This window comes from Macadamia integrifolia, chromosome 7 (assembly GCF_013358625.1).
Source record: "Macadamia integrifolia cultivar HAES 741 chromosome 7, SCU_Mint_v3, whole genome shotgun sequence".
NCBI lineage: Eukaryota > Viridiplantae > Streptophyta > Magnoliopsida > Proteales > Proteaceae > Macadamia > Macadamia integrifolia.
In genome coordinates this window covers 27,642,571-27,664,080 of record NC_056563.1, presented here as the reverse complement: position 1 = coordinate 27,664,080, position 21,510 = coordinate 27,642,571, and the positions used below count along the sequence as shown (strand labels likewise).

Sequence of the window (21,510 nt, the reverse complement as noted above, 5' to 3'; positions counted from 1 at the left end):
AAAGAAGTAAAGTAAATTTCACAGATGAATAGAGTAAGAAATATACCATGATGACCAGGAACTGTAAAATTCATTTCATCTGCCCATCATGGTTTTAATGTAAGGTATTGGAATTTGGGTATTGGCTTGGATCTGGTTATATTGGACAATTTTGCCCCTGATTTTTCTTTGAAATTGGCTCTTCTAGCAAGAGATTTGCTAGGATCACCCAATACAATCAATCCATGTCTGATGCCAACAACCATACTAGGGGTGTCAATTGGACGGTTTGATTCGGTTTCAATCGGGTTGACTCGGTTTCAGTCTAGGAATGAAGAAGACCAAAATCACTCCGTTAAGGAATTTCGATTTTCTGTCTGTTTCGATTTTGGTATGGTTTGGTTTCAGTTTATTTCGGTTTTTCAATATCGAGTTAATACCGGTTTAGATCGATTTACTATTCGGCTTAAAGCCATAATGAATCTTACATTCATAACTTATAGTGACAATATTTTACGAAAAAAAAAATTTAAAATTTGTGATTAAATCATGGTTTATCATTGTGAGTGAAAGATAACTAATATTGAAACCAATGGATAACAAATCACTTAGAAGATAATTAATATTGAAATCACATAATAAACCTTATTATCCAACCATTCATTTAACTATCCAAGTAGTTTTCTATTGTGAACAAAGAAATCAATGGAAGTATTATTACAATTTACAAATCAATTTATCTATGCATAATCTAACATTCAATGATTTCTAACAATTCCCTTTACAATAAAAAAATTTCTCACTCATATTATAAAAAATGGATGGTCAATTCACCAATTTATATTTTCATAATCATTTATTTTTTTATCAGTTTCATTCGGTTTGGTTATTGGTCAGTTCAGTTTGGACCGGTTTCCAGTCAATCCCAACATACCTCAGTCTAAAACCAATCCAATAAGAATCGATTTGATTTGATTCGAGTTTTATTGATCGGTTTCGATCGATTTTATCAGTTCGAACTAGGTTTTGACACCCCTAAACCATACTGCTTGTCAAGGGGTATAAAATATATTTTTGGAGCAAAACAATATTTATCTTAAATCCACAAAAAAAAACGAAGAATCCCTTCACCATTATGATGTGAAACTTGATACTTTATCTCAAACTAACTAAAATTCCGAATCGTAACTTTTCAAAACTTAAAGCAGAAGGCATTGTTTAGGTTCGAATGAAGTAAAATAAGATAAGCAAGAGGGCATCTTAATTTCATCTATTATTCCGTCTAGGAGCTGCCTAATATTGGGTGGTCTGATTGGTCTCAACATGCATCCATGCGGGTCCATGTATCCATGTATAGCTCATATATCCATTTAGACTCAAAAGAGCTTCCAAGAAAATGCCCTGGAAAAGGTACATCATATGGCTCCTCCAATGGTGACATAAAGAAAGAAAAGTGTCGGTTCACGCTGTATGAATCATGGAAGCCCAAACCGAAAGAAACCCACCCTCCCCTGGTCCCCACTTAAAATGTCCTTCTCAATTGAGGGTTAGATTAAGGTTTAGGCGTTTCTCTTCCAATCAAGGCCCACCCAGAAAAAACGGAATTTTGATGACGTCATCAGCACAATGCCCTGGGCCCTTTTCCTGTAAACAGTATTGATATTTGATATCCAACGGTCCACCCTCATCGACTGGTCTAATTAATTTTGATCTTTAATAATCTCTTAAAATCAAAATTAATATTAAATCGGTTCAACCGTTCGATTGGTATAATCAATGTGATCGGAATTGGTCCATTTTCACATATTCTGGCCAATTCCGTTTTTCGAAACCTTGGATACCTGACGAACCAGCCATAAACCAACGGCAACCTACTAGTCTCCGATCTCGAAACCGCCTCTCAATATTCTTTAGATCTCCAATGCCACCGGCACGTGGCCGTCTCGAGATAAGTACGACGTGTCCACAGTCCACACACCGACCCTTCCAGATTGATCTTCCCGAAGCCGACATGTCTGGTCCCACTGCGTACAGTGACCCACCTCCACGTCATCCTACACGTGTCATTGATTCCATTGGTTGTCGACATACAATAGCCAATCACTACAATTTCCGTTGGTCCCCGTCTTTTCTCTCTCTCTCTCTCTCTCTCTCTCTCTACTTTCTCCTCTTTTCTTTATTTCTCCTTTTGTCGGTTACAACGCTCCGATTGGCCCACCGCTCTGCCAAGTTGCCCCTCGCTTTCATTTTTCTTAATAGCGTTAGATCCGCGTAAGCACTCTCTCTCCTATAAATCCTCACTCTCAGCTCTCTCTAACATTCAACCCAGCGTCATACTCTTATTAGTGACAGTCGTTTTTTAAGTGCAAGCATCTCAGTCTCGTTTCTGCTCTATATATCAGTCCAGTTTTTACGTCCTTTAGTTTGAGCGAGGTGATCATTAATGGCGGAAGAACACCAGAAATGCAGTGATCAAGAGTGCAATACCGGCCCCACCACGACCAGCGTGGAGACCACGGATCGTGGGTTGTTCGATTTCTTGGGGAAGAAAAAGGACGAGAAGCCACAACCAGCACAAGAGGAGGTGATCGTACAGGAGGAGGAAGTGATGGTCAACGAGTTTGAGAAGTTCAAGGTGTCAGAACAACCCGAAGGGTACAAGAAAGAAGAGGAGGTTGAGAAGAAGCCTGGCCTCCTTGAGAAGCTTCACCGATCTAAAAGCAACTCCAGTAGCTCGGTAATTAATTTCTCGTTTCCTATATTGGGCATTGCAATATGAGTGATCCCTTACAATTTCTAACGTAGTTTTCTTGGTTTCTCTTAATATTCAGTCTAGCGATGATGAGGAAGAAGTAGAAGAGGGAGGAGAGAAGAAAAAGAAGAAAAAGAAGGGATTGAAGGAAACGCTCAAGGAGAAGATGGCGGGTGACAAGGAAGAGGAGAAGAAGGAGGAGCTAAAATACAAGGAAGAGGTTAAGAAGGAGGAGCTAAAACACAAGGAAGAGGAGAAGAGAGAGGAGTTAGAATTCAAGGAAGAGAAGAAGAGAGAGGAGTTAGAATACAAGGAAGAGGAGAAGAGAGAGGAGAGAGAGGAGAAAGAAGAAGACACCTCCGTCCCCATCGAGAGGTATGACGACGTCAGCGAAGTCACACCTCAAGGTGAGGCAGCACAGCCAGAGGAGAAGAAGGGTTTTATGGAAAAGATCAAAGGGAAGCTACCTGGCCACCACAAGAAACCGGAAGAACCCATCCCCACTTCGCCTGCGCCTTCCCCGGTTACTGAGTCTGCCGGAGAAGTGCATCCTCAGGAAGGCGAGGCCAAAGAGAAGAAGGGAATCTTCGAGAAGATCAAGGAAAAATTGCCGGGCTACCATAAGAACGGTGATCAGGAGAAAAAAGAGGAGTATGCAGGTGGCAACTAATTAAGAAACGGATCGTGATTATAGCGATTGTGTTTGATTCCTTTGTTTCATATCATATCATGTATGTGTTTCTCTTTTTTTCCCTATCCATATGTAAGTGCTTGACGTGCTTATGCTTTGTTTTGGATTTTGGTTTAATTCCTTTCTTTGGTGTGATATATACATAATTAAGGGGAGTTTTTATCATTTCCTATATATGATCTATGTTATTTTTATTCCAATGGATTGATTATTACTTCCCTTTTTTTTTTTTTTTTTTTTTCTACTTTTGTATGAAGAAACTGATGTTTCGTCCACTCTATGTTCCTTTGATATATATGGGGTCTTTGCGTGGATTTCAATTGATGCTCCTCGTCGAGAGAGACAGCTTTAATTTGAATCTCAAGTGGCTCATGTGAAAGTTCATGATGATACAAGGTAGAAACAATAGCTTTGGAGTTGGCATTTCAATTCCCAATTAATTTACAGTCTCATTTTTAGTCCTATGCAGATTGGTGTCCCTATTGACCATACATGTGCTAACACGTGTTGCAAGTTCCAAGTCCTGGAGCTTGAATCCAAATGTGGATCACGAGAATCATTTTAGTAGGAGTTGATTTATAAAGATAGAATTCACTACAGTGTTGATTATTGGGTGAATTTCATCTATACGGATCAACTCCATACAAACCCATACAAGAATAGTTCTCATACAAAGACTTGATCCATTCTCTTTAAATCCTTTCTTAATCAAAAGAACCGTCTGGCCTCTCCCGTCAAGTTAATTTCTCAATGCTTGCTTGATGATGACATGCAAGGCTACAGTACGATGTTAGAACATTTTCTAGAACTAGACTACCCAGAATACTTATTGTAACCAATCAAGGTCGCCCAGAGCAAAAGTCATGTCATTATCAGTCTTTGTATACAAGATATTTTTTCTTTTTAAGTCTTCATAGACATCCTCTCCTCTCTTGATCATGACATCCTACAATAATCTAACATCATTCATTGAATGTGGACCCAAATCTTTCGCATCAATAGCCCCTTCGATGGTGTGAAATTGTTATAGAAGATCATGGTGCAAAATAGGATTTATTTGCCAATTGTATTACTATTATAAGTGATTTTAGTGCCTAACACATTGGTAGCAACATCAGCTAGTTGAAGCTCCAGTCACATGTGAGTGTAAAAAAAAAACAATAATGGAGAAATGATTCTTGTACGTTAATGTTTGGTGTGCAGCAGCTACACTTCTTCGTAGAAATCATTTTTAACCCATGTATTTACTATAAATGAAAGTATTTTTTAACTATTAAATCTACACAATCAATGCTAATTATTAAACAAATGGGACAAAGGTTTTTGGATGGAACATAGGGGCACGCTTAAATACAGAGAACACAAAATGACCCCTGTGCCCCTTCACTCCAGGCCTTCTGGGCTTCTCCCCTACGTCCCACCCGGCAAACAGTTGCCCTAAACAAATTTACCAGAAGGAAGAAAATTCATCTCGTGATGTGAGGCCAGAAAACTGAGTGGGTGTGAAAGCTCTCAAAGTCTGAAATAAACGCACCATTAACAGCAAAAACTAAGTGCCAAGGAAAACCGTCCAAAGAAGATAAAACAACTAGAATATTAGTATCAATAAGCCAAAGTAGATCCATTCTTCTTCTATGATCTTCCGAATCATCCATGTAGCAGGAAAAGGGTTGATCTACCACCAAATTGTGCCTTCTCTCAACCAAGGTTTTTAATCATGGTTTCGATGCAGATCGGTCATGTCGGATTCAGAAATAGATCGCAGGATTGAAATTAACCCGAATTGAATCAGCCAACCCCAATTTGGTATTGGTCAAAATCAATCTAGAGTTTAGACTAATCCAACCCGATCTAGGGCGATCCAGATTAATATCAAATCAGTATCGAGAACCGGTATTATGAACCTTAACTCAACAGCTGTCAGTGAAAGATATATCTCTCGATATGAGTGTTTTGACCAACTCCTTGGTCACATGCTGGGAAACAAAAACTTCCATTAAAGCTTCCATTGCCTATCCCTCCACTCCCTTTCCTATTTGGTATGATATTCCATTAAAGCTTTCATTAGCTGTCCATCCCTATCAGCTCCTTTTATACTATTGAAAATAATATTACTTTTGTTTGCCAATGCTATCTGTATAGCTCAGTGGTAGAGGGTCAGTTTTGTAAATTGAGGTCTGTAGTTTGATATTGCATGATGGCATTGATAGTTATACCAGAATTGAATGAGTATCATTCAACTTTCACTGAAAAAAATGAAGAACACTAAACGCCCCTAAGTGAGTGACACAAGAAGATAAGAGGAATATAACTCAGAACCACATGCTTCCCAAGGCGAAGGTCTCTTACCAACTCAACTACCCTATATATTAGAAAATACCAGTATTACCTTCACTATGCCACTCATAATGTATTAACAGGCCAACAGCCAAGAACAAGCATAGTTAAAGTATTAATCTTAGGTAATAAACACTATAGAACTTGGAAATGACTTTAAGAAGTGGTAGTCAATTTCATTCACAGAATTCATTGATAGACACAAGAATGGAGTAAAGGGAGGGGCTTGCCAAGTAGGCTGCCATGCAAAGTGACGGCGCAACGGATGCTCCGATAAAACTTGGGCTTCACCAGCTTCCCAAGAACGTAAGCCCTGGACCTCACCAGGAATGTTAGGTTCAGTGGCACCGCCAAGCTCGTTTGGTCCTGCTTTCCCCCGTTCACATTCGAGACCCCTCCGTACATTGGCACTTGGCTTCCCTTCACAATCACCGTTATCATCCGCTGGCTCTTCCTCGATTGGTAGAACTTCTCCATCTGCAAGTGGCCACGAGCGATGGCCCGGATAGACAAAATATAAAAATTCCTGACCTAAATTCAATAGTGTTATTCCGCATGTAATGTCATATCATCCACATGCCTTCCGCATATAATGTCATATCATCCATAATGCCGATGAACATTGCAAATGAATTCAGGGTTTACACATCCACAAAATTTCAACCTTGCACCTTAAAAAAGACTCAACCCAATTGAATATGCCACATGGCAAACTAAATAATTTTCTCTCTTAATTAATTGAAGGGATAAGAAACTTTACTTGATAATGTTGTGTACACTCAGACACATAGAAAACATAAGAGATGGAAACATCAATTACATGGGGTTAGGGGGTTTTTACCTGGGGACCATTTTTCCCCCTTAGTCTATGTTTGGTTTGGCAATCAAGAAAAAAAAAATGATTACATAATTTTTTTTGTATTAATCTCTCTTTTTAAATTCAAAATTTTAATCTTTTCTTATCTTTTCTTTTTTTGATTTCCAAACATAGTCGAAAAAGTTTTTTCTGTGAGTGTAGCTCCCACACTAGCACTCATATCTCTAATTCTCTATCTCTCATCATCCGACGGTAATCCGACCTTCGTTATTGCCTAATGTCCAGACTTATTTTTCCCTGATAAAATTGCCTAATGTCTAGACAGGACTCCGGGGAGTGCTATAAATGCTCCTTTTGTGGGGCCCATTTGATTCTGCTGCTACTGCATTCACAAATTTACCTTTGGTCCCCGTAGAATCTGGCAGGACTTTAGAGAGCAGACAGAAAAAGGCTGCAACCTAATTAATTCTCCACAAAACTACGTATAATGCACACCACACTCCGGCACCACCCCACAATGGATACGGATAACTATCGAACTGCCACCCTGACAGCTCATTTTTTTTTTCTGACAACTCTTTTACACCTAAAGCTCATCCGTCGTTCAGTCTGACCAAAGTCAACAAATACGATTCACGAGGCCCCAATTTAACGGTTAGATGTGATATAACCATATATCACGGCCATATCCCCTTCATTTTTTTGTCCGAGGTTAAAAAACAATAAGAAAAAGACTTACATATCCAGTGGCCAGCTTGAGCTGATAGTAGTAGAGTTCGAGTGGCGTGGAAGTGACGTGGACACCGAAGAAGGTGGCTGGGTTCCGGAACCAAATCTTGACCGTCGAATTTAATGACATCATATCGGTTGGGACTCCCGAGTTGTCCATACCTGCTTGTATGTTAAAGCTCTCGAACACCATACTCTGCAACATTCCCAACACATTTAATTTTCATAAGGACAAACTATGTCACACATTATTTAATCCAAAATCAAATTAGGGCAACCCTCGAATCCAGGTTTTAGAGCAAGTCAAAGTCAAGTGGTTATTGGTCAATGGTCAATTACCCCTAAAATGTGAGTTGCCTCGGACGATTTCGGAATTCGGAATCAAGACCGAGTCGCAACGATGTTTTTAGGGAAAGAGAGACAAAAAAGACGGAAAGCACAAACCTTAATGGAGATTTTGGGTTTGTATGGCTTGCTTGCGCCCCACAAGATCAAAGAGAACATCGTGAACAGAACGACGAAGGAGAAAACGAAACAGATCACATAGAACCTCGCAACCTCGCCAGAACCCTTACTACTTGCGTCAACATCGTCTTCGTCTTCTCCCTCTTCGATCTCTCTGTGGATCTTCTTCCATGCGGTGACGTTCCTAGGGTTTTTTAAAGAAGCGGAGAATCTAGTGGTGGATGACTCACGGGAGTGATGAATGGGAGAAGAATGGTAGTGATGTGGGGAACCCAAAGGGCTCGACCCGTACGACATCTTCTCCACATCGTTTTGTGACGGACTCTGCACGTAGTAGAGGGGCCGCCGGGGTGATCGTGGCGGCGACGACGCGTCTAGACTCGTAACCTCCGAGTCGGATTTCGCATGCATTCTCTCGGCCAAGGTGATCAGAGACACAATAGCGAATTCAGCGACTGTTACAGATGATTAAGGGCGAGAAAAGCCAGGAGAGAGAGACAGAAAACGAGGGAATAGGGGAGAGGTTTTGTAACTCCTGCATTTAAGAAACCCTGAAACTGGAAGTTCTGGGCTGCCATCCAAATGCCAATATGAGTTTCCATACTGGGTTATGTTCTCCAACATGCGCTCCTGGTGCTTACCATTCACGCTTTGTTTTGAGGATGATCAGTGGGCTACTGGGCTATGGGCTGTGGCACCAGTTTTTTCTCCTTTCCTTATTCGTGGCTGCTCCAGCCTAGTTAGCAAAAGCTGGCTTTAACGGTTTTGGAAATTTTGCTTTGTGGGCAGTGGAAACGACGGCGTACGAATGCAGGCGGTTTCAACATTTTAACATTGTTGGTAATGGGCTGTGGGCCTGTGCTAGAGTAGGAGCTTAACCTAACCTCGTCTACGATCCACTAGGATCCCTAGCCCATATCAGGTAGGCTTCGTAGGATTCTGGACTTTTTTACCATGAGGCATTGGTCAATATCTGAAGAAATTGAGTGGAAAAAGAAGTATGAGGTTTCTGGAAGGAAACGGATTTCTCTCACAATATTGGACTAGACCGAAATTAGATCAGTTCGAAATGTGAATCGACAATGTCTGAGCTAGAAAGAACTAGATCAACAAAATACATGTTTCAGTTATCACACACTGGTTGTGTTGTTGTCTCAGCTTTTGGGATGTCAATCGGTCGGGCCTAATTGGGGCACAAATAACGACAAATTATAAAAGGATTGACTGATCAACGGCTTATCAAATAACGACAAATTATAGAAGGATTGGCCCTGAGCCTTATACTTTGGTTTCTGGGGCAGTTCATTTTTTAGCAGGGGAAAGTGTTCTTTGTGCAGTGCGGCTTCCACCAGCACTCCTTCATATTTAGGTCATGTCACTCTCCTATGTTAATATAGGTCATTTCACATCAAGGAGGAGAAAATGACGAAGCTGTACTCCCCTGTAGAGAACATTATCTCCTTCATTGATTTCTGAAATCAAAACCAAAATTAAATTGATAATGGATTCCATTGATTAGTCAATTCAATCGGTTTTCAATCGGTTCAATCAATTCACTCTCAACGAACCCTAACCCTAAATCTTTTCCTATTGAGGAAAATAAGGAACCCACATTTGATTTATTTTTGTTTTTATTTTATTATTATTATTTTTTTTTTAGATTTGCTTGTTTTCTCCAATATTATTAGGAAACTAAATGAAAATCAACACATATTTACCAATTTCAAAGCGAGATTGCTGTTTTTCTTTTTCTTGTTTTTCCTTTTTTGTTTTTTCACATTTAAAAGCTTATTGGCCATTACATAATAGATTCCCAAAGAGGCCAAGAGCAGATTCACAGAGGAGTCAATAAGGACCCAATGCCACACTTCTCGAAAAGCAAGAAAATTAACGCAAACCAATCACTAATGGAATTGAGAGGTTATCAAGCTACCAACCTACAAACAACTACTCCATTGAGCACTGTTCAAAATACAAAACGATATTTGCTCACTTATTCCACGTGGAAACAATGAAATACTACTTACTTTCAACACAAATCATATATTGTGTTTTTTAATATGGCAAACTATCATTTCTCTCATTACATGGGAGGAGGGATATGCTTGTCCATCCAAATTACACAACGAATGCTCTTCCCTTTGATAAGTAAATCGAAAGCTTTATTAATTTCCTCAAATTGCAGCTCATGTGTAACAAAGTCATCCAATCGAAGCTCCTGTCACCAATAGAGTATAAATTATCATCTTCCCTTTTTTCTTCTCCTACTCTTGTTAAAATTGAATTTTATAATGGAAATCAGAACAAAAAAAAAGCTAACCTTGTCCAAGTAAGATTTTACGAGAATTGGAATATCAGTTTTGGGTTTAATATCTCCAAACAGAGAACCCATAATGGTTTTGCCATTGCAAAGGAGCTCATATGAATTGAAGCTTAATTGAGAGGTAGGCTTGTCCCCACCTAACGCAATTGTCTTTCCCCAACCCTGCCACCATGACAAACAAGTAACCATGGAGATATCATCAGTTTAATGTTTATCCAAACCACCTCTCAAATGCTGCATAGTAAGGTTACTATGACTATTGACTAGTGACTGTGAAGATGATATGCAGAGAGAGAGAGAGAGAGAGACCTTCCGGCAGCTCGCGTATGCTTCGTGCACCAGAGAGGCTGAACCAACACACTCAAAGCAGTAGTCAGCTCCCCCATTTGTCATTTCTGCAATCACCTGAGCAACACAAAGAAAACCCAAATTTCAAAATTCAAAGACTTTGAATCTACACATTCATTGATCAAGGAAGTGGACACCCTGAAGGTCTAAACAACCATGGAATGATATAAACCTCTAGTTTCCCCCCACCCCTCCTAGAGAGGAAACCCAGAATAATCATATTGATTGAAAAAAGAGGCTGTAAGATCCAAATAGCCAATTGAGATGGATACACCATAATTTCCATCTTAATTCAAATGTAACTTACATCCTTATCTAGTGCTTTATATTAGATTTTCTAGTAGACAAAGAAAAATATTTTCGGAAAAAGCTTTTCTACTACCTGGGTTGCAAGAACTTTCTGCTGTCCGGCCTCGCAGTCAAAGAAATGGAGCAATTCACTTCCCTTATAGGTTCGCAAATACCCTTATAAGATTTTATATTTTCTAAAATACCCTTTTAGATTTTATTTCTTTGCGTGCAAACCCAAGCAGCAGCAAAATTTTATTCAGTATTTCAAATCAAAAAAGAAAGGAGCCAAGTACCCCATAAAAGAAGGATTGGGGGCGGGGGAGAAGCAGATGGAGCTATAAGAGCAAATAATACCTCATGGACAGGCTTGTTCCCGCAGTCTAATGGGTTAATGAAATCTGTGACACCAAGTTTCTTCCCTGCATACAACAATAACCATTAACTAGTTAGCTCAGGTTCTCTCTCTCATGGAAAATCATACTTGTGTTGAACCCAATTGGGAGTTGGGACTGTTAGGTGAATCAAAGTTTACCAATCTCAAACTTGTTTGGATTCAAATCCACACCAATAATTTTGGTAGCTCCACGAAGTCTAGCTCCCTCTGCAACCTGCTTACATCAGATTATAATCTTTACATATCAGCCCTGTGATCTCAAGCCCCACCTTGTGAGATAATGGGTTTCGCTTTGAAGCTCATAAAGCAAATCATGAAAGATAACAGAGAAAAGTAGTTTTGTTTTTTTCCTTACCGCCAAGCCTATAGCTCCTAAGCCAAATACGGCAACATTGGTCCCTTTTTCCACATTTCCAGTTTTCCAGGCTGCCCCAACCCCTGCAATTAGATTTCTGTTTTACAAATTCTCAAGCTGAACTCTAATGGCTAAAAGGAAAGAAGAAGAAATTATTCTCAATTTGGGTTTGATTTTTTGTTTTACCAGTTGAAATCCCACAACCAAGTAAGCATGCTTTGTTAGGAGGGATGGAAGGATCGATCTTGGTTACATTGGCAATGTCCACCACAGTGTATTCACTAAAACTTGAGACATGTAAGAAATGGTATAAAACCTCTCCTTTAGAGTCTCTGAAGCAGGTCGTGCCATCTCTGGGCAATGTTGGTGAGATATTGAAAGGAAAGGTGGAGCATTTGTTGCTCTTCTTTGAGTTGCAGTCACTGCATTCTTGGCACTCTGTTAACAGTGTTGGTATCACTGTGTCTCCTTCCTTCACTTCCTTCACATTTTCCCCAACACTCTCCACAACCCTTCCACATCCACAGATCACCATTAGAGAACATAGAATTTGAAAAAAAAAAGGTTATAGTTTTTAGAAATCCATAGATCAAGAAGTGAGCATGAAGAAGAGGGAAACAACAGTAACAACCAAAACAGAGACTTTCAGTTTCATCTATCAAATACCCTCTAAATTTGGGTTTTTCCTTCTCTGCATCCCCTTTTTTTTTTGTTTTGCTTGGGGGATGAAGAAGTAAGCTTACCCAACAGCTTCATGTCCAAATATTCTTGGAAAAATTGCAGGTGGTTCCTGTCAGGAGACAATAAAAAAAAAAAAAAAATTAGAAAAGAAAGGAGAGGCTAATCCTTGAAATGACAATATAGTTTAGCCTTACTTCCATCTTCCAGAAGGTTATATCACTGTAACACAGTGATGTGCAAATGATCTTAATCCGAACTTCCCATGGTTTTGGTGGAGCAACCTCTACCTCCTCTATTTGCAAAGGCTCCCCTGCTTTCCTACATATTGCGGCTGCAATTGTGGATTATATAATTCAGTTAAATTCTGAAGTCAAGTTGTTGCCATTAAAGATTGGGAAAGGATTGCATATAAAAATCATTAGCTACCTCTACAGAGAATAGGCTTCCTTCCACCTTTGGGATGCTCCTCCTCCATTATCAAGCTCATGCTCTCTATCTCTAACTCTGCTATTGTAGAACTAAAGAAGCTAAATCTGTTCTTGTAGAACTAAAGTGGTGGAATTTATAGCATTCATTGTGGATGAGTGTCATTTCCAACGGAATTAATTAGAGAGCAAATCTTGGATGACGTGTTATTTTCAAAGGAGTTAATTAGAGAGCAAATCTTATACATATGTAACCAAACTAATATAATCGTTATCTTTAATAGAATCCAAGATGTTTGCAATCAAATCAAATATTGAGTTTCAGTTCAAGTTTTCATAATAGAACTCAATCAATGTCAATTCTGATAAATAAGGAAAATAAAATCCTACATAAAAAATCTAGCTCTGCTCTTTATATAAGAATTCACCTATTATATGACAAAATCAAATCTGTACTAACTCTATTGTACACTCGGATATCTGTAGTAACCCATCTCTCTGCATTCCCCGCCAAGGCCTGCCCTCTTGGCCCTTAGGCGCCCAATTAAATAATCTGATCCCAGAGTAGCCGGGGCATTGTAAAAAAAAAAAAAAAAAAAAAAGGAAGGAAGGTTCTCAGGGATCAAAATGGAAACTTGAGTTGAATCCATGTTACCCCATGAAAAAACCAACCTGGCCAATACTAAACCAGGTTTGAGAATCCGAATCGGTCGACCCTGATCCTGATTATTACCGATTCGCATATACATATATGCAAAGTAGTCTTAAAATTATGACTAAATCATTCCTCCCCTATTAAAAATTAAATAAAATTTAGAAAAGATTCCTATTTTTAGATTATTAGCCCCAAAATTGCAATTTTTAGCCCATAATAGGCTAAATTTACCTAACTTTTGAGTACTAAACATATTTAATCCATTCTTTACACATTTATAATTATTTAAGATTACAAAAAATTTTATTATTTTATTAATTTTAGGTTATACCAAGAAAATCAATTTTAAACAAGTTAAAAATTGCAAATTTTGTATAAAACATTTGTTTGCAAAAAATAAATGGGTTTAACCAAAAATATAAATTTCCAACCAAAAATGCTAAAATTAGCATTAAGTCTAATAGTTTAACATTACAAATTTATACATAAATTTAATGAACTTAAAAACCAGAAAAATGAGATTTTCCATAATCAAATCAATATTCCTTTAAATTTTCTCACAAAAAATTCATCATATTATATGTTCTTTATTAAAAGCGTAGAATAACCATATATGAACAACATACTAAAGAATCAATCCCAAATACCACAAAACATATGAGAAATCAGCAAATTGTTTTGGGTATCTCATAATAAGACTGCTCATTGGCCACCTAATAATGTTAAGAAGATATTCAAATTGTTTGTAGAAGGATGATCATCTTATTAGATTGAGGTACAATTATAAAATCAAACGAATGAAAATAAGGAAAACCAACAAGGCAATCTTATCTACAAGAAAGAATTAAGGAATTCTAATCAGGAAAGATTATGTACATCTAATCTAACCTTATCCATACAACAAAGTAAATCAACTAAGCTGACTTTATCTACACAACCAAGCAAATCAATAAAGAATAATTCAAAAAACATAAATCTTGGTTGAGATTTTATCTCCAATAAATAATATATATTGTTAGATTTTTTTGGTAAACAAGTAGTTTGGTAAATTGAGTGACAATAAGTTGCAATATTGATCATGCATAAAAGTTATCTCTAATGGCATTCACTAACTAAAGGAGTAATTCATTAGCACGCAAGCATATTAAAAGGAATATGGAGGAATGCCCTAATGTCCCGATGGAGATTGTATGATCTTTCCATAAGTATCTAGATGTGGAAAAACCCACAACAAACCAACTTATTTACATGTTTACCTAAAAAAGAAACCAATTCATTTCCATGCCTCTCATGTTGTTTGATGTATCTCATAATAAGACTGGTCATTGGCGACCTAATTTTACATTAAATTTTTAATATTTTTGGAATCATAACATACATATTGTTAGATTATTTTGGTGATTAATAGAATTCATCTTCATTTATATTCATATTTAATAGTAACTTTAGAATGGCACATTTTATAAGTTCTTAACCTTTTATAGGCTTAATGGTGATCTATAGTCCTTTGATATATTAATGAGGGGAAATTGTTTATTTGGGAGAGTGTGGCCTCTATGTTCAAACACATCGGAGGTGAAATGACCAACCCACCCTCATGATAGAAAAAATAACACCTCTATGGCCGCTTCCTGTTGCACCCTCATTGTCTCTCTCGCATGTGTTGAAACCATGGTTTCAAGTATCAGTATCGTCTCGACTATATCATATCAGTACTGATACCAATTCCAATTCTTCACTGATTCGGATCAGTGACCCAAATAATTTTAGGGATAAAACAGTAAAAAAATATACTTTTTTTAAAAAGTAGATGCAAAATTGATTAATACGCATCGATCCTTATTGATACTAATCCTTGGCTGGACCCTACTCTCCCAGAGGAAACATTTCCCTTTTTAATAACGACCCACGGAACCTTATTTATTTTGTTATCCAACGCCAAAATTGGGTAATGTAATGGATGTGCCCCCCCGGGTCTCTTTTGATGTCAGACAGCTGGATACCAGAGTCACCGACCGACTAGCATTCATATATAGCAACATCTCTTCTCATCCAAATAATATGAAAAGGCTGATATGTCATTTACTATAAAGGAAGGTACGTGACCGTTTTACGCTTGGTGAAAGATTTTATTAATCACGCAGGAACAACGTTTTTCTTAAATCTGAACTTTCTCTTATCATTTGATTCTTGAACTGCAATATAGATTGTAGATCATGCTCTGTGATCTGTTCTTAGGTACTCATACTTTTCGATTCATTTCAGTTCTACAAGATATGATGCTATGCCAATTCTTTCTTCTCTGTTTTTGGCTTTCCTTTCCTTCTTTGTTTGTCTCTTTATTGGATTCTCAATGATATTACCTCATCTCCAATGTCAAGAACATACCCGTTTGTTTTCTTGCTGGATTCCAATATCTCTTGATGCTTTTCAGTATACCTAATGATGCTACTTATGATGTTTTATTTTTGAAAGGCTGAATACGTCATTAAAGAAAGAGAGATGAGAATGTGATGTGAAAGGTGACCGTTTTACTCGAATTACAATTAAAGAAAGAGAGGCGAACACTGGGATAGCCTAGTGGTGGTAACTTTGACTTGTAGAGTCGCCACTCATGGGAAGAGATCAAACTCTATCGTACGTATTGTGTGAATGCGTGTATGTGTGTTTTCTTATTTATTTCGTATCCATCCTTTGGTTAGGGTGAACGGACACGGATTTTGAAATCGAAAAGAAGATTTTACCCACGAATGGATTCTGCTACTACTATTTAGTTTTTGAAATGGAAAAGAAGATTTTACCCAGGAAAAGATACTCTTATTGCTAGAACTTATGGGTACCCTAACCACTCCTTCCTTCAACTTTGTCGTCCAACGACCAACGAGTTTAATCTCAACAGGCAGAAACGTGAGAAGCGAAGATGGATTTTCCGAAAAGCTTTGAATCATGAACCTTCGAATAAAAAAGCGAAGATGACGACTTCCTGTGTAGCAGAAACCAGTTCTCGCCTATTGATAAACAATGAGTTAGCCCCCTGTCATAAAGGCAGGGGAAAAAAATAGGATGAAAACTCAAAGCAGTCAACAATGTTAAAGGAAATCAAATCATACAAAGAAATGCAATAATTCTGGGAAATGAAAGCATGTTGCTTCCTGACAACTGAAATCCAAATGCAAGTATTGCTCCAGTGCTCATTGGGTGGCGATCTAACCAGTTAAAAGGGAAAGTGTAAAAATTAACAATAGACCGCAAGAAAACAACTCACAAAGAAGAAAAATGCTTCTGCTTTCGCCAATGTGTTATAATGCTCTCCTTCTGACTGTAGAAGAGATTTTTGAGAATGGATAAAACCATTTTCCTTCTTCTCCAGGAAAGGATTCTGCTCATCTTTCTTCACCTCGCTTTCCTGCTTCTGTATAGATTCTCCCCCATCTTCAGATCTAAATGACCTGCAAAGTAGTAGAGTACTCGAGTACTGTAGCAAGTTTCTGGTGAAATAATCGCCTGAATTTCATCTTCTGAGTGGTCCTGGAGTGATCTTGGAAGCATTGTGAAGAGATGTGAAGCTTAGGGAGGGTGGCCATAGACGCCTTAGGTAAGAAAAGATCGTACGAACAGAATTTCTCCCTCAATCATATAGGAAGCACTGAAGCAGGGAGTGATTTCTTGCAAAACTTGCCGGCCTCCCTAAATTCGTCGGCTGCCGGCCACTGTGAATAGAGACGGCGAAATTAAAGGGGGCAGCAACTAGGGTTCAAAACCTAATTTCGGATTTTAGGGTTGGAGATGAAATAAGGTAAAATGGTCGTTAGATTATGATGTTTTAGGTAAATATATTATAAGGGTAAAATAGTCATTTCAATTTTAAAACTAAAAACCTCTCCTGATGTTAGTTCGGGTGGATTTAAATGTAATAAATAAAGTTTTAGGATGGAAAATGTAATATAGACAAACGCAAGGAGAGGCTAATGTAAATTACCCAAGTTTTTATTTCATGATGAGGGAAAGTTCTCTTTTATCTACAATTTCTCTTCACCCACCACTATGATCTCATAATTACTTTCACCTCACGCCATATTATATTCCCTCCAGCCCCCTAAAATGGGTTTAATGGTTGCAAGCAACTAGTATGTACCCCAAGTCCCTCCCAACCATCAAATGAACACGGAAGGGAGGTTGGGGCTTGGAGAGATTTTGAGTCCCTATTGACAAGGGTCCAAAATACTTTTTTTTTTTTTCTCATGTGTTTCCAGCCAAGCATCGATACCTATGAGTGAAGAGATTCTTTATTCATTGTGGGTGATGGAAAACACCATCATTTCAAGATTAATTCTCATAATTGGGTCGATTAGATCCACCTGTTTCAACACCTACAACTATTAAAAGTTGTAAACGACATTCTCTACACCAGACATAGAGGGTGGTGAAATGACACCCCTACCCTAGAGAAACCCAAAAACCCATTCCTTTTTAATGCGTTGTGCATTACCTCATTAACTTGCATCGCGCAACTAGGGGCGCACTTCTCCCCAAATATCATAATAGTCATGTCATGTGTTTATTATCAAAAAAAAAAAAAAAAAAATGTGATGTGTTTAATGTCATGGTTCACATAACCCTAAGGGTGGTAGCCGAGTTGGCAAGACATGTGGTTCTGAGTTTGACTCATCTTACTTACTTGAGGCCACTCACACCGGATGTGAATTCAAAATTGAAACCATTTATCAAAATCAAATCGAGCCGTTTACACTGAAATTGAAAAACCATTTAGTAAATGGATTGGTTCTGGTTTCAAGTTTAAGACCGATTAGCTAAACGGGTCAGTTCGGTTTTAACTGTTTAACCTGTCGATTTCAAACCGAATTGACCCCGTGAAAAATCGAACCGTTTATACCATCAAAACCAACCCGTTTAATTTGTATAGTGATTTAATAGAATAAGGGGTTAATTGATGTGTTTTCAGTGCCTCATACTCTTTAATTTAGAGCACTAACGATAAGTTGTGTTCATTAGTAGATTTGTTTGTATTTCACTTTCTCCATGTAATATTTTATTTTGCTTTTTTTTTTTTTTTTTTTTTTTTTTAACAAAAACGGGATGAGTTTAGTTTAGGGAAGAATTAAGGACCATATATGTTGTTCAACAGTCTATTCAATAATTTACTCCTATTATGTAGTTATGTAGTTAAATCCTTACTTGTTCAATGCCTCATTTAATTTGATACAACATTGAAGTGTTTATCAACAAAAACAAAATTCAGTAAACATGTGAATAAACTAGCAAACGATTGCTAATCCTTTAGAAACCGTATGGATTAAACCACGATCAAAACTGTTTAAAACTGTGAAACTGACGCCATTTAAAAATCGTGAAACTAATAAACGGTTCTGATTTTAGAAAGTACAACCGTTTAGTAAATGGTTCGGGTTTCATTTTATCTAAATAAATATAAATCGAACCAAACCATACCATACCATACCATATACATCGAAACCAAATCGATTAACACGTTTGCTCATACAGGGTGTTTAGTGTTCTTCACAACTTTTAGTGAAAATTGAATGATTGTCATTCAATCTTGGGATTACATCATAGTTCAGATATTTTTATAGTTTCAATTTTGGTGTGCTTCCAAGACTTCCAAGGGGGGAATGACAAAGTCACTAGGAAAGACAAGGGCAAGACGGGAGTGGGGAACCAATATCTTGGCGTGTGACTTAAAACAAGAGAAGAAGCTTTGGTCGGCTTAAATTATCGTGGAACTTGTAAGGAAATTTGAGAACTCGTGGGGAGATGATAGCAAAATTCTACATAAAAAGTCATCGGTCATCAAGGATTATAGAGAGGTAATCCCCATCTCTAGACAATGGGACAGGCATATAGGGACTAGACAATAACTGAAACGCTCTCGCATAATGGCCTTTTTCTCCGTGATTGTTTTACTTTCCTTGTTTCAATAATCCTGTTTCATCCTCTTCTCAAATACTCAAATAGACCCAAGTCAAGTGAATAATTGCAAAGTAGCTTCCAATAAGTATGGTAATTGTCAGATCAAATAATAGAAACACACATAGAGTCCAGATTTGTCCACATCCTTTTGGGGAAAAGAAAAAGACATTAGATATGATGGTACCGAGGCAAGGGTAGACTGTAGAAATAGAAAAATTCACATATTTGTTTTCAATAAAAAATAAATAAATAATAGAAAAGCTCCCATATTTACTCATTTAGAGCCCAGCAAAGTCTCTTGTAATTCTACCAAAAAAAAAGTCTCTTATAATCAATAGAGAACCATACTAGTCGATCAATTTCCATGGCAAACACTTGCATTAAATTTTCAAGACAACAGTGAACGGTGCTAAGACTCGTCAAATATCATCCGATCAGTATCAATTTCAAATCCTTATACTAAGGGTGAAACAGGACTAGGATGGATCCAATCAACATCAATTTCAAATCCATATAAGTAGATACTATAACAAAAAGACGTGTTCAAAGCACGCCAAAATTTTCAATTGGACTGAATAAATAAAATAAAGGACAAAGTTAATACGATGAACCTTCCTCTTACACCAAGCAAAGTTTTGAGTGTTTTCCTTCTTCTCAACATTTGTTGGATTCTCTAACAACAATTGCCTAGTGCAATTGGTGAGTGGTGGTGCTCAAAAAGTCCATGCTCACTAGAAGGTCAAAAAAAAAAAAGTCTCACAAAGAAGTTGGACATGTTCCAATATTCTTAGGAAACCAATAGAAATCGAAAACATATTTTTCTTTCAATTTACAAGTCAAGACTGATATAAGATTGAAAAGGCTTGCCCAATACTTATTCCCCTTTGTGGAAACATTGAAATATCTCTTATTATCCACAAAATTCAGACATTGTGACTTTGACTTGTGGCAAACAAGTGTTCTCACTTCTTACCCCAAAAAACACAAAAACAAAAAACAAAAAACAAAGTGTTCTCACATTAAATGGGAAAAGGGATTTGCTTGTCCATCCAAATTACACAACGAATGCTCTTCCCAGCAAGTAGTAAATCAAAAGCTTTATTAATGTCCTCGAATTGCACTTCATGGGTGACGAACTCATCCAATTGAAGCTCCTGTCACCAATAGAGAGAGTGAATTACTTTTTTCCTATTTTATAATTGGAAATCAGGTCAAAAGTGAAGGGAGATGGGAGGGGAGAGAATCAACTACTAATCAAGAAGATATGATACTGAAAACAACCAACCTTGTCCAAGTAAGATTTTACGAGAATTGGAATATCAGTTTTGGGTTTAATATCTCCAAACATAGAACCCATGATGGTTTTGCCAAAGTGAAGAACCTCATATGAACTGAAGGTTAATTGAGAGCCAGGCTTGTCGACACCCACCACAATTGTCTTTCCCCAACCCTGCACCATGACAAACAAGTGACATGCTTGTGAAGATAATATGCAGAAAAGAGAGAGAGAGAGAGAGAGACCTTCCGACAGCTCGCGAATGCTTGAGACACCACAGAGGCCAAACCAACACACTCGAAGCAGTAGTCAGCTCCCCCAGCTGTCATCTCAGCAATCACCTGAGCAAGACAAAGCCACAGAAGAAAAGGATTAATCTCTATATGACCATGCGTGGTGGCAATAAGTTGTAATCATCTTAACAACAACAACAAATCAGCTAGGTCAAATCATATTCATAATCGTATGCCAACTTAATGGGGTCGGTTACATGGAGATTCCAAGTAAGGACAAACACGAGGATCCATACAAAAAGATTGACGGGTTTACGTTAATTATGATAGGTGCTGGCTATCAACCTAACGCACCACTACAAACTAGCCACAGGCTTATAACGACAGACTATAATAAGGTACTGGCTGTCTAACTGATGTACAAAAGAAAAAAAAAAAAATCTCTTGCGTATGAGACAAAACACATTAAAGGTTCATAGACGCAGCCAACAATAGTTATACCAAACAAAACCCAAAATTTAAAAAATTTGAAACTATACACGTTTGAATCACGTTCTTGTCCTGGCTTTATAGGCTGGTTTGCTGACGCGTGGGAATTGCTGTCCTTGTACAAGGATGTGATTTGGACTCAAACTACACCTTCATTCAGCAATGACGGAAAGGTATAAACCTTACCCTGCTTTCTTTCTCCCCCTTCCCCCACCCCATCCCACCCCTCCCCTCCCCTCCCCTCTCTAAATTTCTAAACAATGGTGGAAGGGGAAAAACCTTACCCTGCTCTGTTTCTCTCTCTTCCACACCCACCCCACC

General features: G+C 37.9%; 4 protein-coding genes across 4 annotated transcripts in view; 1 reads left to right on the top strand and 3 right to left on the bottom strand.

Moving 5' to 3' along the window:
* Positions 1 to 2,286: 2,286 nt before the first annotated feature.
* LOC122083210 (dehydrin COR410-like) lies at positions 2,287 to 3,596 on the top strand. Its single transcript, XM_042650931.1, has 2 exons — positions 2,287 to 2,716; positions 2,811 to 3,596. Exons 1-2 carry the CDS (start codon positions 2,423 to 2,425, stop codon positions 3,399 to 3,401), a joined length of 885 nt encoding a protein of 294 aa, XP_042506865.1. The 5' UTR covers positions 2,287 to 2,422; the 3' UTR covers positions 3,402 to 3,596.
* A 2,214-nt stretch (positions 3,597 to 5,810) lies between these two features.
* On the bottom strand, positions 5,811 to 8,553 carry LOC122083311. The gene is made up of 3 exons (XM_042651068.1): positions 7,750 to 8,553; positions 7,316 to 7,501; positions 5,811 to 6,236 (listed from the first exon to the last, which is right to left on the bottom strand). Exons 1-3 carry the CDS (start codon positions 8,179 to 8,181, stop codon positions 5,949 to 5,951), a joined length of 906 nt encoding a protein of 301 aa, XP_042507002.1. The 5' UTR covers positions 8,182 to 8,553; the 3' UTR covers positions 5,811 to 5,948.
* A 1,104-nt stretch (positions 8,554 to 9,657) lies between these two features.
* On the bottom strand, positions 9,658 to 13,036 carry LOC122083106 (alcohol dehydrogenase-like 7). Its single transcript, XM_042650797.1, has 10 exons — positions 12,589 to 13,036; positions 12,357 to 12,493; positions 12,225 to 12,271; positions 11,668 to 11,993; positions 11,482 to 11,564; positions 11,265 to 11,340; positions 11,087 to 11,151; positions 10,403 to 10,498; positions 10,091 to 10,255; positions 9,658 to 9,988 (listed from the first exon to the last, which is right to left on the bottom strand). The coding sequence occupies exons 1-10, from the start codon at positions 12,647 to 12,649 to the stop codon at positions 9,854 to 9,856; spliced, it is 1,191 nt and encodes a 396-aa protein (XP_042506731.1). The 5' UTR covers positions 12,650 to 13,036; the 3' UTR covers positions 9,658 to 9,853.
* A 6,956-nt stretch (positions 13,037 to 19,992) lies between these two features.
* LOC122083568 (alcohol dehydrogenase-like 7) overlaps positions 19,993 to 21,510 on the bottom strand; it is a 5,033-nt gene continuing 3,515 nt past the window's right edge. The window contains exons 9-11 of the mRNA XM_042651423.1: positions 20,713 to 20,808; positions 20,477 to 20,641; positions 19,993 to 20,345 (exon numbers count right to left, since the gene is read on the bottom strand). Of these exons, the coding sequence (XP_042507357.1) occupies positions 20,211 to 20,345; positions 20,477 to 20,641; positions 20,713 to 20,808 (396 nt within the window). The 3' untranslated portion in view covers positions 19,993 to 20,210. The remainder of the gene's footprint in view (positions 20,346 to 20,476; positions 20,642 to 20,712; positions 20,809 to 21,510) is intronic.